Source organism: Amblyomma maculatum, chromosome 1 (genome assembly GCF_055883805.1).
Source record: "Amblyomma maculatum isolate TAMU_Amacu chromosome 1, ASM5588380v1, whole genome shotgun sequence".
In the NCBI taxonomy this organism is placed as follows: Eukaryota; Metazoa; Arthropoda; class Arachnida; order Ixodida; family Ixodidae; genus Amblyomma; species Amblyomma maculatum.
Window position 1 is genome coordinate 240,197,091 of NC_139344.1, and position 17,183 is coordinate 240,214,273.

At 46.2% G+C, this 17,183-nt stretch overlaps 1 protein-coding gene across 2 annotated transcripts in view; it reads left to right on the forward strand.

Annotated features, from left to right (window-relative positions):
• Tpr2 (Tetratricopeptide repeat protein 2) overlaps nt 1-17,183 on the forward strand; it is a 108,170-nt gene that overhangs the window by 16,201 nt on the left and 74,786 nt on the right. Inside the window, exon 2 of one of the 2 annotated variants that reach the window (XM_084590679.1) lies at nt 7,266-7,457. The exons of the other annotated variant lie outside the window; for it this stretch is intronic. Coding sequence (XP_084446805.1) covers nt 7,266-7,457 — 192 coding nt within the window. The remainder of the gene's footprint in view (nt 1-7,265; nt 7,458-17,183) is intronic. 2 annotated transcript variants of the gene reach the window in all.

The following is a 17,183-nucleotide window of genomic DNA, read 5'->3' on the forward strand; positions in this document are numbered from 1 at the left end:
CGATGATGCGACATTAAATCGAGCGTTGCAGTTTAAAGTGATTACGGAGTAGGAAGAAGTCCTTCAAATCCAACAAACGACGATGGCGGCACATAGTGCTGTTTTTCATTCATGACGTTCTACGGAGTGCGTCGTCAGCTCTCCTCCGGAAGCGATGTAATGACTGCGGAATTTGCAGCGAGAACGCACATAAACAGGAAAGCAGCAAAACCAACGAAACTCATTCGATGATCGTTATTTCGGTTTTCCTCATCGCGCGACGGCATCACTAGGAGTCAAGAACAGAGATGCTGTTTTACATAGCATGGGTAACTGAAAACTAGAGACCGCTAAATAGTGAGTTTTAGAATAAGGTCACCCTGTATCGGCTAGGGGAATATGGTAATATCGGGGCATCAGTGCGCGTGCCCAGAAAAAAAGCCGCATTCCTCACCCTTTCACCGCAGCATTTTGCGTAATAACCGATTGGGTCCCCTTGATCTAAAACCCGCCAATAGGCTGAACCTGTTTCTCGCGCAAACCGCTGGGTGGCAAGCCATGATCTGGAGTTGCGGTGTGCGTTTGTACACCGTATACTGAAGAAATTGCGCGAAGTGGTACACAACGACGTGAACACAGAAGAAGCGCGTGCTTTCAACTGATATGTTTCGCAGGGCGTGGCGTTTTTTACACAGAAAAGGATGATACGAAAAAATGAAGCAAGGCACACATGAAATAAACGATTGGCATCCAAAAAACTGTACCTTCAGCTTCCTGTCTAATCTGACCAGTGACCCCAACCATTCTGTTTCGCAATGTTCGAGGGCTGCTGAAGGTGCGCTGACGCTGTTCCAGCAGTCCTGATCGTGATGGCTCCGATAATTTCTCTTTCCGCTGAGTGGTACAAAACGCTAAGTGGTACCTTTTGTACCACTCAGCGCAATTCCTTCAGTATTAAGCTCCAACCTACACCGTATCTCGGGATTTTTTTGCGGGACATCATTCGGAGAAACCTGTCCTCCAGTTCCAGCGGTCAGCAACAAACAACAAAGTTCTCGGGTGATTGCTACGCTCGTCCTTTGTTCTGCCAGTGCAGCGTCTCGCGCATGCACGCGGCTGCGGTGACTTGGAGCTCGACGCGGTCAGCGTGCTGCCAATTTTCCCCATAGCCGAAAACGAGGTCGTGCGGCTGGCCTCTTTCCGAGAATAACGCGAAGAAAGCGCACTTCGGTGGAGTGATCGTCTGTTCCGCGAGTGCGCTAGCCGCGTCCAAGAAGAGCTGCTGGTCGTTTCTTTCCGCTCTCTTCGGGCGGTCTTCAACTCCGCACAGGCGTCCGGTGCAACTCCACTACCTCGATGCGTTTTCCCGCTGGTTTATGGCGAGGCAAAGCAATAAACACCTGCCATTGTTTCCGCACAGAGTGTTTAGCGGGAGTTGGCGAAACGGCAGCGTACTACAGCGTTACGCTGTAAAAAGTGTGCTCTAAATCGACATCCCCTTCTGATCAGAGATGAAATAGGAGACGCTGAACGATACGCGATACGCCTGTTCTTGCGGAATGCCGCACATCAAGAGACCCTAATATATGTATAGTACAGTGTAGGCCCACACTTGTTTTTTTGTCTCACGTTGTCGTATCAGAACAGCAGCAGGAAATGGATACATTACGAATGATACTCATTTGGGGCATCAAGAGACCTGTTTGACCCGCTAAATCTAAATAGCTTAGTTTTGTTTGATGATCTGATCAAATTTTTTGATACGGTTCCTTTATTATTATTATTCTTTTTTTTTTATTTAAGAAGAACAGCGCGACTTGGACAAGGACGGAAGGAAGACACACACGGACAGGCGCTGTCCGTGTGTGTCCTTCCGTCCTTGTCCAAGTCTCGTTGTTCTTCTTCAAAATGGCATACCAACTCGTCCAAGCATCAGTTCTAACGATTCCGTTTTGTATCGATCAGTCAGTTTTATTATCGCAGTAGGCGGCACTGCTTTTCCTTTCCGTGCGGAACATGATTTGTTGTAGAAAATGCACAGCTAAGGCGACCGTGTGGGACCGGAGGTTAGGAACAAGAGCGTATTATGCCTGACAGCACTCGTGGGGAAAGGCTGCTTCCTGACCTCAGTTTGTGGGCTGATCTGTCTTAAAGCGTCGCTGCACGGAACACGGCCTCCTCTACCCAGTCTTGTTCGCAGCCCGTTCAATAATTTTTAATATACAGTGCCAAGTCCTGTTCTATTAGAACGCGTTTTTTTTTTTTTTTTTTTGCAAGGTTAGAGGTACGGCCTGGTTGGTTGTTCATGGTTGTTTAAAGTGGCACAAAGAACATGGACCACGACCTACTCTATACCCACCCATTATAGAGTAGGCCGGACAGAAGATACTTTGTTCTGAGTTCCGACACCAGTAGCTCGTGCACACGGTGGTACTTGGCAGTCAGCCTACTATGCGCGTGTTGCTTGGTGTCTTTCTCGAGTCACTATAGCGCCGCTAACAGCAGTGCTTTCTGTGCGCCGTCGTTCACGAAATCGTGTTCAATTTATTTTTGACATGCCTTGCTTTGGTGGACACACAAGCGATCAGTCGAATGCGTGTCATACGTGACCATTTTCCTTTTTGAGCATCGTACTTTTTGCGCCTGTTGTTGGAGCGCCGCCGGGGAGAAAGGAACGCAAACCGAAGGCGAACCTAAACGCTAAACGTACTTTCGTAGATCCGGTGGAGCAGCGCCTGCGACAGCAAGGGTGTCTTCCTTCATTTTGCTCTCGCTCTCCGGGGTGGCGCAGTGATTAGGGCGCTCGTCTATTGTGCCCAAGGATGCGCGATCGAATTCTGGCCGCGGCGGCCGCTTTTCGATGCAGGCGAAAAGCAAGGCGCCCGTGTGCTTTGCGATGTCAGTGCACGTTAAGGAACCCCAGGTGGTCGAAAATTTCGAAGCCCTCCGTAACTGCGTCTCTCATAGCCTGAGTCGCTTTGGGACTTTAAACCCCATAAACCAAACCAAACTTTGATCTGGTTTCGCGGCGGAAAACCATCTCGCTCTCGGTGACCTCAAACGCGCCGTCAACACGAAGGCGAACTTCCGCCAAACTGCGAAAGCGTAAAGCTATCTCGCCTCTCCGTGGACACCTCAGGCGCCGTCAAGAGACACGTGCCGGAATGAAAATCATATTTACTCGAGCGTGATATGTCTAAATTAGCGCTACAGTCCTTGCCGTGCTCGCCGCATCAGCACTGCGCATCCGCCACTGCCGTGAGAATTTTTGCCTTTCGAGTGTAGGCTGTGATAGCGGCGCGTTTCATATCCATCGCGGAAGATGGCAAGCTGAAGTCAGCATGCAATGCACAGCTCTAATGAAAGGTGACAACAGCAGTGCACAGCTCGATTGCGCGAGGACGCCGAAATCGAAAACGCCCGCTTCGCTGCGTCACGTTGCGCATTTAGGATAGGACATACGGTTGGAGCCACATACGCCGGTTCGAATCACTATGGGCTCCAATTAGCCAGCGAAATCGTATGACATTACCCCGAATAGTTGCGTCACAGTTTTGATACTATCAATGCTTTGGTTTGGACTAGTTTACTTTCTAATAGGGTACTTGCGCAAACAAAACGGAACAAAACGAGGAGACTAATGGCATTTGCAGAGACAGCGCTTTGTACATGTCATATGTCATATGTTGAGCTATAGCAAGCTATAGCTCAGTCACCTGTTATTTTCCGCATTACTAGTGCTAAATAGAAGACAACTGTGGCATCCATGCCGAAAATACTGACCTTCTTTGACTAAAACTAGATAAAAAAAAAATATCTCTGTTCTTCGGCTTAAACAAGTTCGACCCGCACGGTAGCTATGGTAACTATAGCGTCTAACTTTTCTTTTGACTCTTAATTCGTTCTGCAGAATAAAATTTATACTAGAGCATACAGGGGTGGAAGTGCTGCTCCATTTGCTCCATTCTGCTCCAATACTGCTCTAAAACTGCTCCAAACGCCCGGCTGCCTCGACGTTTTGCCATCAAAATTTGCAGAGCATAAGCTTTTTTCACATAGTGGGCCATTGATGGCATTGCCTACAAAAAATGTGACCCAACCCAATCAGATGTTCGCAAGTAAATTTAGAACGAGACACAAGCATTTTGAGAGAATTGCGGAAAAAAAAAAAAAAAGTTCTGTGCACATGGCATAGCACCTTCTCCCAGTCTTTCGAATCACCGGCGGTGAGAGAAGCGAGAGAATCAAGCGAAGCAGACACCGCAAACTACACTAAGAAACTTGTCCGGCTGCACAGAGCTACATGAATTGTAATACGTTAGTTGTGAAAGCAAGGAGTTAAGTACATCACCATAGAGCCTCTTTGTCAATGACATGTGTGTCAAGCCTACAAAGGCATGCTTGATGTGTTATACAGTTACATCACACAGGTGCCAGTCACTAGAAATGTTCTCAAGAGTGTTTGTAACACAACAGGGCCTATTGCCAACATGTTGAAATTGAGGAAGATCCAGTGTAGGTCGAGGGATACTGTGAGGAGCCACAAGCAGGAGACAGTAAAGAAGGTAAAGGCGGAAAAAGGCTATCCATTCAGCGCTGCCTATCCTCCCTGAAAGCACTATGCTGACCAGGGCCCAGAAATAGTTCAGCACAGGCACAGGACAATAAAGGGTCTGCGAAAGGTAGTAGAAATATGCTGCTCATTAATGTGAATTCCAAATCAGTGGTGGTGCTTGAGTACATCAAAGTGGTAGGCTCCATCTTTGAATCTATCATGCCAAAATGGCCTCAAGCTTTTAGTCAGACGATGTCCAATATGAAATGTACACGCAAGCATTCCATTCGCTGCTAGTCTGTCCCAAACTGTTGCTCATGTCAGCTAGCGTTATGTTAAACATCTATACATATTTTGGCTGTTTGTCCTGTCGCGTTAGAGATGGCCGTGTAATCAGCAGAGCATTAAGCTTTGAAGAAAAAAAAATCATTTTTTTTTTGTCAGGAGGAGAATATTTCTATCATTGAAAGCGTTAAATCCTGAAAACATGCTCCAAAACAGCATTATTACTACTCCCTGAGCTGCTCCAAAATGCTCCGGCCTGCTTCCACCCCTGACTGCATATACCAATTCTGAGTTGTCCTTGCCGACTTCGAAAATGGAAAACGATAACCAGAGACTAGCGGGTTTAGATAGTTGCATAGTTAACCCCCCTCCCCGGCCTCCTCTGAATCCCTCAACGAGACATTTTGCTGCAAAATAAAAAAAGTGCAAGAAATGTATTGTGCCCGTAGTTGCCGCCTCCACCTCCGCGTCGTCTATAAATCCGCCCTGAGCTGTGGATGTAGCTCTGGTTGTTTTAATCTTGATAAACTGCTTCGTTTTTCTTCAGCTCCCGTGTTATCGTTTAGCTTCGCTCTATTCGTTGGTTTTCGAGGTTGAATTCATAGTACAGTGCTTCGGTCGTAGTCGCGTACATCGCTTGACTATCCTTGGCCATCGCAGCACGCGCCTTGGAAGCTCAGCAGAATGCACTGGTACTATTGGAAGAAGGAGTTGTATATGGAAAGTCGGCCACAATAAAATAAAATGATTGACAAAAGGCACAGACCACGCACGCTAGCGGGCCTCATGCCGTGCGTTGTCTGTACCTCTACTTTATTAAGCCTTGTATACATGGACTCGACAGCACCGGGTCGGGTAAGCGTCGAGTAAGCGAGGTCACCATTACTCGACCCGATTGGTGTCTACATGAACTCGCTTTCTAGCGAGTAAGTATCGCAGCGGCGCGTAGCGTCGAGATTTGAAGTTATTGTGCAAGTTTCCTACTCATAATTGATTCCGTTGCCTTTTAGTATCGAGAGCTTCGATTATTATTTATTATCGTTGATGAGGGCTAAAAAGCCTTCAACTTCGCTGACGCTCCTCGCCGTTCCGGTTGCTTTTTAATCCCAGAGTTCGCCATAACTCGACTCCCTGATTCGACAGCGTCTACATGCTTTTAGACAAGCGGGTCAAGCGAGTTAACCTACCCCCTGCAAGCGAGTTAACGCGACCCGCTCCGCGGCTATTTTACTCGACCCGACTGCGTATACATGAACCCGACAACTGGTTTTTTACTCGACAGGCTTACTCGACCCGACTCTGTCGAGTCCATGTATACAGGGCTTTAGCTACATGTGACGTAATCGCCGCCCCTCCAGAATGTTGACTGCTTGCAAAACGCTTGCCATACAGAATGTGCTCGTCAGCGTGCGCGCCTTTCGTTTTTGAGAAAGCTAGGTTAAATGCGCCAGTCGTATCCTCATTTCTGGCCTTAAAACCGGGCTAAACGTTGCGCGGCGTGAGAGGCAGCATTGAGCTAAGAATATGCTATGCATGCAAAACTGGAGGGAGTAGCTTGGATTTTTGTCGAAGTTCGTGTGACGTGTACGCCAGGCAGCAGTCGCACAGCGTAACCGGTAACGCGCAAGTGTAAAACCATCGCCCTACGTTCGGAACCTCCGCCGCAAAATACCAGTTTCATTTGTTCCGCATTTTACGCGCTTTACCTGTTCGAGTGTTTTATGGCAGCGTTTTTGCGTTCCACTACCACCAGCCACTGTCTGCTCACGCGATACTGGCTGACGGTGGCATAGAGGCATGCGGTAACGTTGCGCTAAAGCTCTCAGTTGTCTCTTGCTGTTATCCCCGCCTCCACAAAATCCGTTGTCGGGCTGCGCGCCAGTTATATCGCCCGTGTTCAGCCTCGTTTCGTTGTGCTGTTAAGGGCCCATCCAAACGATGTACCAAATCTCGGATTCCGTTTGCGGTTGGAACACCACGTCACTGGCTCTGCCTCTCGTACGCAAGACATCACAGGCCAAAAACAGTCGCGGGTCCCCCACCCCTCCCCACAAACACACACAAACTTCGTCTGGCGGAAGTCAGCCCTTGAAGGTGCACCCCCACGCCAAACTTTCTCTCTCCAGTCAATAACTTGGGTTATTGATGTTTTCGTGTATTTTTTGTTTGTTTGGTAGGGTGGGAAGCACGTTTGTGTGAACAAATTAGCGTTGGTGGACAGGATGTCGTCTGCTTGTTCCCTTTGAAGTGCGCTACATGTCGCACTCCCTAGGTTCTATCCGCTCCGTCTGCTTCTCCGCGGACGAGGCAGAGCCAGTGACGTAGGTTGATGTGGCGCTCCATCCGCTGACAGAATCGGAGGTTTGGTCCATCGCGTCGATGAGCCTTTTTAGAAGCATATGAGGCGCAGTGAGGGGAGTGAAAAACTGCGGCGTCTTTACCACAGTCTCGCCCTTCAGCCGGCTTTGTCCCCTGCCTCGACCGTACCCTTTATCTCTCGGAGCGTCCGTCGTTGTCTCGCGGCTGGCCGGCGACGAAGAGGCGACGATGACGGGCGACCCGCTGCCCGAGGCGTGCCCCGGCGATCCAGAACTTCGCTCCTGACGACCACGGCCGGACCGGAGTCGTCCAACTGCAGGTACGGCTCGGTAGCAGACACGGCCGCGTTTGCCAGCGATAATGCCGGTCGCCGTCCATGTAGCCAACCGTACGCCGAAACACAGTTCGGTGCTGAAGTCTCGGAAAGTGAAAGCGCGTGGAGCGGATTCAAGCGAACTACACCTCTGGTTCTCAAATGTAGTCCATGGCAGTTAGTACTCAACAGCAACTTATTCACACTTGCGACTCGCGAAGGGCGCACGACCGGCAGTCGCATGCGACCAGGGAGCAACCGATGTTCACACTTGCGAATGCGACTTGCGGGTTGCTTTCCACATCGTGTCCACCTTGACTGTTCACCACATAGAGTAAAGCTAACTTACGTTCACGTCAGCTGAGCCGCTGATTGGTTTAACGCTTTGCGACCAGCAGTCGCGCGACTGGAAATCGAGCATTGCCCGAACGGCCTACGGCAGTCGCTTTTCGACCAAAACGGTCGCGCGACCGCTGCGAGTCGCAAATGTGAACGGGCCTTCACCACTGAGATATCAGCAGTAGTTCAGTCCGAGTGGTGTCGGGTCGGGGGCTGCAGTTGAGCGGGTCAACTGACAAGGTAGCGGCCGTAGCGGCGGCATTTCTCGCTGCCATATGTTATCAAATCACGCGAATGGTTGTCCCAACCTACATAATTAACTAATCTAGCGGGTGCGAGCCCGGGAAGCGGTAGCAGTAGTAGTAGTAGTAGTAGTAGTAGTAGTAGTAGCAGCAGTGGTTTATTAATAAAAAAATATAGTGTACTAGATAATCAAAAAGGAAGGAAAAATGCTGCCGGCTGCGGCAATTGCTATTTAAAATCTGAAGCACCCGAGCTGCACCCCGCGGGAAAGAAAAGGGGATAGGGAAATGATAACGAGGGGAAATACAGAGCGGAGCGATAGCAAGAAAGGACAAGGGGAACTTTGTACATTCTTTACAAAATAAAAAAAAATAGGGGGGAAGGAGTTCGCGTCGCTCGCGCAAGTGTCTGAGCACTGTCCACAAATGACTGCGCGCGATCGGCCACTGTAATCGTTTAAAATGTAACCCCAAGGGTGTATACACATAGCCGCGCGCACGTAGCGTCCTACGCAAACAGATCGCGCGCGACGCATGCACAAGCTGCCGGGGTGGGTGCCCGGCAGCATACGTCAAATGTAGCGCACACGGAGCGTTCGTGTCACACACGCATTATCTGGCGAAGAGCAAGTGGGACTTCAAGCCCGCCTGCCCGATGAACGCACAGAGGCTCACCTTTGTCCTGTACTGTCAAGGTTGCACGCACTTCCGCGCGGCCACGGGAGCGTCTCGATGCTGTACGTCAGGGACGATTCCAAGCGCCCTGTAGGCCGCGAGCAATTCTTGAAACCACGTGCTTGAAACGCGGCGCAGTCAAGCTTTAATGCAACTTTCATTCGTGTTTTGAGCATTAAAAAAGGCCAGCATGATCTGTACATTATTGTGCCCGCGTTCAGCGGAGCGAAAAGGCGTAAATGTGACAGTTTCAGCCAGTGCCGTCTTTTCGCGCTGAAGTTCAGCAGCGCTCCAATCACTCGATAAAAGTTCGTTGGTTGCTACTTTTATCGTGCAGCCGCTACATATGTGTCTAAAATACATTAGAATAAACATATTCTGGCTGTTCTGCGTTACCAAGAGCTGAATATTCGGGTTGCCTAGCGTTACGTACATACATACGAGAGGACTGCCGCGCGATTTGCGGCTTCGACGGCGAAGAGCTGAGCGCATACAGATCTTAGGACTTTCTTTTTTTTTTACTGTCGTTACAAAACTTTCACATATTACTTGCGTTGCACTGAGCAGGAGCAGCAAGGGTTTCTTGCCGAGCAATTAACAACTGTCTCAGCCTGCAAGCAAGGTACACAGCAGCTTAAACTGGGACATGCCGTTAAGAGTGTGTCGAGCTCGCGAAGGTCTAGGTTTACTTACCAGAGTGTCACAGCCTTAGAAGGGAACACTTCATGCTCTCTACAGCTCAACTGCTTTACTGAATAAATACTGCAGAAGCTGGCATGTGTGCCATCAACTGTATCATGGTTAACATTATACTAGTATAAAAATTATTTTATTTATTGATAGCTATCAATAAATAAAATAATTGCGAGTATCATAAAAGAAGTAAAAAGTCTCATGCAATCGAATTTTATATCAGCTTTATTGAAAACTGCAACTGCATCACATATGTTGTATTGTTTGCTGTGAATGTTCAGTTAGCATGTATGCATTATGCCTGCATGAAACATGCATGAAACCAATAGTAAATGGCTGAAAAGCTCTACTAATGTGTGTCAAGGGCCTGGAGGGACTATAGCGATTCCTGGCCCAAATAGCTAATCCAGTAGTGCCAGAGGCATTCACTTGCCAAGGCTTTGGTACATGCAAGAGAACCGTGCTTATAGACAAAATTAACCAAGCAGGTGGTGCCAGATATTTCAAACCATATACATACAACTTCTGGAGCTATTCATTTTAGGAAATTCTTCCCAGTACTGACCACTGCATTATGTGAATAAGAAGAAAGTAATAAAGAAAATGTTTTGTTTTTTACGGCACCCCATGAAACCTCCTGAAGCTTCAGAATGTAAAACCCTTGCAATCGCTTCCCATCAATGTAGAGAAAAGCCTGTAGCCATTTTGCTGGTATGTATTTTATACTCTGAGCCTGGTTAAACGAGAACCACCAGCCCTGTACAAACAGATGCCTTGAATGGATGACACCTTGGCTGCTGATGCATACATACAGAAATGTGGAAAATATATAGCTTATGCATTGTATGCTGTGTTCAAGATAAAGCACTTATTACGAACAGCTAGGCATAAGGTGAGCTTGTCGTGTGTTTCTTCCTAATGAAAACCTGTATTAATTAAAGGAAGGTATGTTTTAAAGCTTGGTGCACAGCTTTGCTACAGGCACAACAAAAGAAACAAACTTGGGCACAAGGGTCTGCCAAAAAAAGAAAATATCAAAACGTAACTCTTGACACACACAGCTTTATTATACAACTGTGAAAGGGGAAAGTTTCTCAGCTGTTAATGATAAGCCCTTCATGTAGTGTGGGCAATAACACCCAACCTTTTCTTGCAAAAGTTTTGCATTACATTTTCTATAGCACGTAACAAATTAGTCTAAAGCAGACCTGTGAGGGAGAAAGAGCAAATTGCAACACTATGCATGGCACAGCATACAGAAATTAGTTTGAATAGACCTATGACTGAGAAATACTGAACTGCAACAATGCATAATACAGTGATCAGAACCTTGCATCGGCTTTTCTAGCGGACACAGCAGCTTGATCCAAGTTAATTTAAGCACTTGCTACAACTTCCTTTGATAAAGTTTTGCATAATGTTGAACCACCTAGTCGGCCCATTTTAATTTTTGCATACCGCTTTGGCACAACTTGAATGCCCTAATGATTTTTGGTTAGTCATTTCCAAGGCAATGGTGATTACAAAAAGTCTGGGATAGCTGTGAACAGTGTTTTCCTAGGCTTTTGAAACTAGCAGTTTTATAGCATTACCAACTATTACTGACCTTCATGGACCCAACAGCTACCAGCTAGACAAACCTCTGCCTATCTTGCGGTGTTCTGCACTTCTTGAAATAGCTAATCACCATATCAGTGATGCTTTAATTGGATCACAACATGCTTTTGGACTTCGTTTTCTTTGTTTCTCAAACTTGCTGCCTAGTTATTGTCAAGAGGGAAGTAATATATCTCAGACATGCGTAGGAGGCAGGCTGTGCCTGCCCGTAACTGGTTTCCGGACGTTCTGAAGCCTCTGCAGAATAACTCTCGAACGAGAAACAATGATACATAAACTTATTGTATGCAATATCGTGAAAACAGTGAGTGCAGTACTATGCAAATAATCATATGTAAGCTGTACCTAGATGTAGACAATCACTTTTCATATGCATGTTCGCCTTCGAGGCTGCAATCAGTGAACTGATTTGCTACATAGCAAAAATTTGGTTTTATACCATTTATCTCAGCTGTTATCTCCTATGTGCTGCACACTAATAAGTGCTGGACAAAGTTGGCATCTTTTTTTCTTTTTTTTTATATTTGTGTTATCTGATATGAATTAGCTTTGGAGTCTAACTTTGAGCATTAAAAAATGCTGGCAAATGATTTCGTATCTCTTCCTAATGCGATCACCTCATCTGTAACCCTCTCTCTTCATACAGAGAACATGAACCTAACTGCACCATGTTCGGGTCCGCACGAACAGGAAACTTTATCGTAACAAATCTTCCATGTAATTTCTCCACACTTGCAGCGGGCTCAAACTCATTGATCTGCTGGTGAAGCATCTTTCATTATTGGGCATTAAACTAGCAAAAAAGCTATCACATAACAATGTATAAATCTTGCAAGTGCTCATAAAACACTGCCTGCAGTCACGCAACAAGACCTTCCATCGGGATGCAACTGATAGTATTGTCGTATAGGCTTTGATTCGAGGAGCTTACATGTAGCACAAACGCCCAAAGAAAAATAATTTCACTGCTTATAACATCTTATCACGCTGTACTTATGTCAGCCAAATACCCATGTATATTTGCAAAGCTTTTCAAGACGACCGACGGCGCGCTCGCTGCTACCGCTGGTCAACATCGGCTATGGCCTGCCAGCGGAAGCAAAGCATAGCAGATGTTGACCGGGCGACAACTTTGTACTGTACTGAACGAGAGAAAACCTACTTTATGAAATTCGCTAGCATTCACAACACTGTAAAAACACTTACCGCTATCAAAACACTCCAAGCAAAGCCTAGAGTTGCCCACGGAGCTAGCCGTTGGCAGTCTGCAAGCGGATCGCAATGGCCGCCCTGCTGTTTCTGCTGTTAATTTTGCAACGGCATTCAGAATACCCTGCAAAGAAGTTGCTGCAGTAACGGCATTCAGAATACCCTGCAAAGAAGTTGCCGCAGTTTGAGGCAAAGCACAACACCGTTTTTCCAGCGATGTGAGCGCTATTACTGATGAAATACAGGTTGAAACCACATGCCAGCCAGCAACAGCTGCACAAAAAAAACCAGAGAAACAATCTGGTACTCGAAATTCATGTGACCGGGATGTTTGCACTGATGTAGTATCCTCCTCAAAGCATGCGCAGGTTTCGCTTGGCGCGCGAGAGCGCTGTGCATTGCAATTGAATGCGCACATAAAAGAAAGGTTTCGAGATTATATTCAATTTGCAAGTCCACTAAAATTAATAAAAACAATGTGTGCTGCTGTTATAATATTGGCTGTTGCTGTCATCTTGTACTCGGACAGCGCCCATATGCGCGGTTTCGTTGACAGGCTTTAAAAAAATGAAAAAGTGTGAAGCTTATGGCATTGAACGATTCTTAGAGAATGCTGGGAACCAAAAGACGGAGACAGTTTGTGTCCTGTGCTTCCTCAGCATCTGCGAAACCCGCAGCAGTCCTTAGTAATTTATGTCGAAAGTGGTACAACCCTACTGAGGCACACAAAATAATTTGTGCATGTTTTTTTTTTTTTTTTTTTTTTTTTTTATCTGCACATTCTTTGCTCAGATCACTCAGCTTTAGCATTACTGTACGAAGGCTCATTTTAAGTGAAAAGTGAATCACAAGCAGACATATTTCAAGTGTTGCGTTAAAATCTCGCGGACATGCTAGCCATCATTCGCTGCTTATGCTCAAGTGAAGATGAATAATGCTATTCGCAGCTTAGGTGTAAACATTAGCCTATGTAAACTAATGGGGTAAAAAGGAATAATTTGACTTTTTTAGTATCACAATTGTTTAGTTCAGCTATCATCTCACTTTGCAGTGGACACTAAACGGCCATATACATTTCGGTCATACTTCACGAGTTTTTAGCCTGCATAAGCGGTTATACATTGAAATACTACAGCTTGCAATTTTTTATTGCATTTGAAAAGAAGCAACCACCCCTGCTGGACAACTTTATCTTCAATTTGTGCAAGAAGATATAGCTGAACTGCACAAGGAAATCGGGTGGTGGTGGTGGTAAAAACTTCAATTTCCAACAGATACAGGGTAGGCGTAAACCTACCCACCTACACGACGGCCTGGAGCCCTTGGACCCGGGTGGCGTGTTCGGCCAGTCGGATTACACCTAGCTGAGTCTCAGGGTGTGAGCTCAACAGTAGAGTCTCTCAAAATTCTTCCATTTTTGTCTGTTCATTTATATTTTTTATTTCTGGACACGTCCATATCATATGTACCAGATCCGCCTTATCCTGACATAGTTTGCACCTATCTGAGAATTGCTCCGGGTACCACTGACTTAAAGTAGCTGGGTTCGGAAAAGTCCTTGTTTGTAAGCGCCCCCAAGTGTTTTTTTGGATCTCATTTAGTGTCCTATCTGCTGGTGGGTATTCTAACCTGTTTAGTCGATAATGCTCTGTAATCTCTTTGTAGCTGACTAGCCTGTCCCTACTAAGAGTGTACTGAGGATTAGAGCCTACCTGGAAGGTGAGACCGCGGGCAAGCTTATGAGCTAGCTCCCTCATTTTCCTGAAGCTGGGAGTGGGCTGGTGCCCATAATAGCCGGATTATTCTATCATCCTGATATGCTCTCAGCATCCTTTTTGCCTGTGGAGAGACCCTTCCCTTGAGAAAGTTGCATATTGCTGTTTTGGAATCACTTATAATTGTAGTAGCCATTGTCGCTGGTATTGCAAGTGCAATCGCCACCTCTTCAGCCGTGTGGGCTAAACTCGTCCTAACGGAGCCGCTTATTCTTAGATTTTGTTCATCTGACACTACTGCCACCATAACATGCCTTTCCTCATACTCGGCGGCGTTGACATAGACCACGTCCTGTCTTCCTTGATATATCTTCTGCAGCGTTTCCGCCCTTTTCTTCCTTCTTTCCTGGCGATGCTCTGGATGCATGTTTCGTGGCAGCGGGGGGGTTTTGAGTCGCTTCCAGACTTCCATCGGAAATCGGGGGCACCAGATGATGAATGAAAAATTGGCAGCGGTTTAACTATGCTTAAACCTAGTTAGATGATTGATAATAATCGGTTTTGCATGGTCTAGTGTTTGTTTTTGGATTATTTAGCGTACAATTGAGTTCTATTTTTAATCACAATAAATATTCAACATTAATTAATTAGTTCAAATTTGCATTTAGTCCAGTGCAACTATACTCGACATAAGCTATCCAAAGATATATAATAATGTTGCAGCATAGTTTAATCATAATTAACAAATTAACTGCAATTAATTGCAACACATAGTTATTAAAGGACTGTTTTTGACGTAAGCTATCCAATTTCCCTTGTGCAACTATACTCGACGTAAGCTATAACGCTTGTGTTGCAAAATCTTGATTTGGATATTCGTTGTTGGCATAACTGAAGGTGACTCTCATTAACAGCTGAAATCCGTGAAAAGCTGAAACAAACTACATTTTTGCAAAAGCATTAAAGAAGGCTTGTTGTTTAGGTTAAAATCAATGGGCAAAATAGACTCAGAAATAAGTACAGCGCTGAGTGCGCGTTTGTCTCTTTTCCGTCTTCGCCTGCTTTGCAATACAATTTATTTTTAAGACTTGTCTGGTTGCGCTTTAAGTCCGCCCCATCCTATTTAGTTTGAAACTGCATGTTGTAAACGCACGACAGTGGCTTGATTAGAAATAGAGCAACTGCCCCCTCTCAGTAAAACATTGTGTTGAAAAACCGCTAAAAACCCCACATATTTTTATAAAAAGTACCGAATTCGTTCCTTGAACTAAAACTAAAAAGCCACCCCTCTAATCCGTCCCTCCAAGAGTCACCCCAGACCCGTACCTGATAGGCAAATATGAGCGCGGAAAGTACCTATACGAGTGTGCTAGGTAATCTTCCTTGCCTATGGCAAGATGGCCACCGCACGCTCGAACAGGCTTCACCTCCACGCGTGCACCGGTATAGGCGGCCTCCACTCCAGAAGTTCTATTATAACCTCCTTGGTTAGTCACCATGTCACCAGGACTGTTTTCACATCGAAAAAGTGTTTGTATTTCAGTTTATGCAAGGGCTAAGCATCATGAAGTGAACAGAGCGATCAGACGTTTCTTGGCCCAATGCGTGTGACATATAGATTGCGCTGTTCGCTTCTTGGTCTATATTTGGTTCGCTTTCTTTCTGAAGTAAAGAGGGCGCGTGGAAAGACAGGACAATGTGGCAGAGAGGGGTGGTTCATCCGCGTCATGTTCTCGTGTGTGATCGAAGTGAAAATGAAAACCGAAATGGGTGGCAGCTGCGAAACTGAAAGCCAGCGATGCTTTATTTTATCGCAGCGCATGATAAATGAGCAGGGATCGACCAACAGAGTGGACAACACAGCGCTGACTGCAACTATAGTTCACTGTCATGCAAAGCAGCTGCAAACATGAACTTCAATGCGTGAGTGCACACAGAAAAAGATACTTGAAACAAAATGTTGCTTGAAAGCTCCACTTGATAGCGTCGAAGAGTCTCGTGTTGAACAAAGCCGCGAGGAAACCAAACCAAAAAAATTGCGAGGGACTTCAGCGACTAAAGTATTGAAAGGCGAAAGCCTGAGAAGCCTCATCTTGCCTAGCATTCCTGTCATCTGCAATCCCACACTTGAACGCGCGTCAAGGAATGCCACGCGACAGGAGCGCTGGCGCACCATCCAGACGCACACTTGTCGGAGAAAGTGTGACAGGTACTGCGTCTTTCCTCCAGAAGTCTTATCTTGTCTAGCGTTCCTGTCATCTGCAATCCCACACTTGAACGTGCGCCAAGGAACAGCACGCGACAGCCGCCGCAAAAGCGGGACACACTTTGTGCATGACAGTATGAGCAATTAAAGGCTTTCGCCTTAAAATTAGAGGGTCTCTGAAAGCATACCCTTCCTATCCTATAATTTGCCTCCCATCGTTAGCCTCTTGTCAGCATTCGTTGCAGTGCTACATTTAATTATAATTGGTTTGCAGGAAAGGAAAGGCGCAGTATCTATCACACTTTCTCCGGCAAGTGTGAGTTTGGACAGTGCACCATCGCTCCTGTAGGGCAGCGTTCCTTGGTGCGCGTTCAAGTGTCGCATTGTAGATCGCAGGTACGCATCCCGCCTGGGCCAATCAGAACGCCGCAAAAGCGGGACACACTTTGTCCATGACAGCATGAGCCATTAAAGGCTTTTGCCTTAATAAAACTTTTCTCCAAATTGGACTGACAACTTAAACAACGCGTAAATTGGTAGCCTTGAAACAATCGTTACTGGGTCACTAGGCCTAATAAAAGGTGCTCCCTATAACTTGACAACACTGATGGCGTGCGGACGCAATCCTCTAAGCTTTGCAGTCTCGCTTCAACTAATTCCCATGTGGCCTCTTCGGGGAAAACAGTTGAAGGTGGTGAAATTGCAAAGCGTCACGAGGTCGTCATCTCTGACCTTAATGTGCACTGTGTACTTTTCTACGAAGGCCCCTCAGCCAGAGGAAAGCTTAGTGCTTTTTTGTTGTTGTTCAATGTGATGTAATAATATAATCATGGAGATAACTGATCAGAAAGGATTCATTTTAAGCCAGCCAAAAGACAGGATGCAGAGAATAGAAGCAAACAAAGTGTCCTGTCTTTTGGCTGGTTTAAAATGAATGCTGACCAACTCGCCCAGTCATCAACCTTGTTGAATCAGAAAGGATAATGCCGCCAGTGGGATGTAGTTTATTCCCCTTTCTAATCAGTTCTGGAACTTG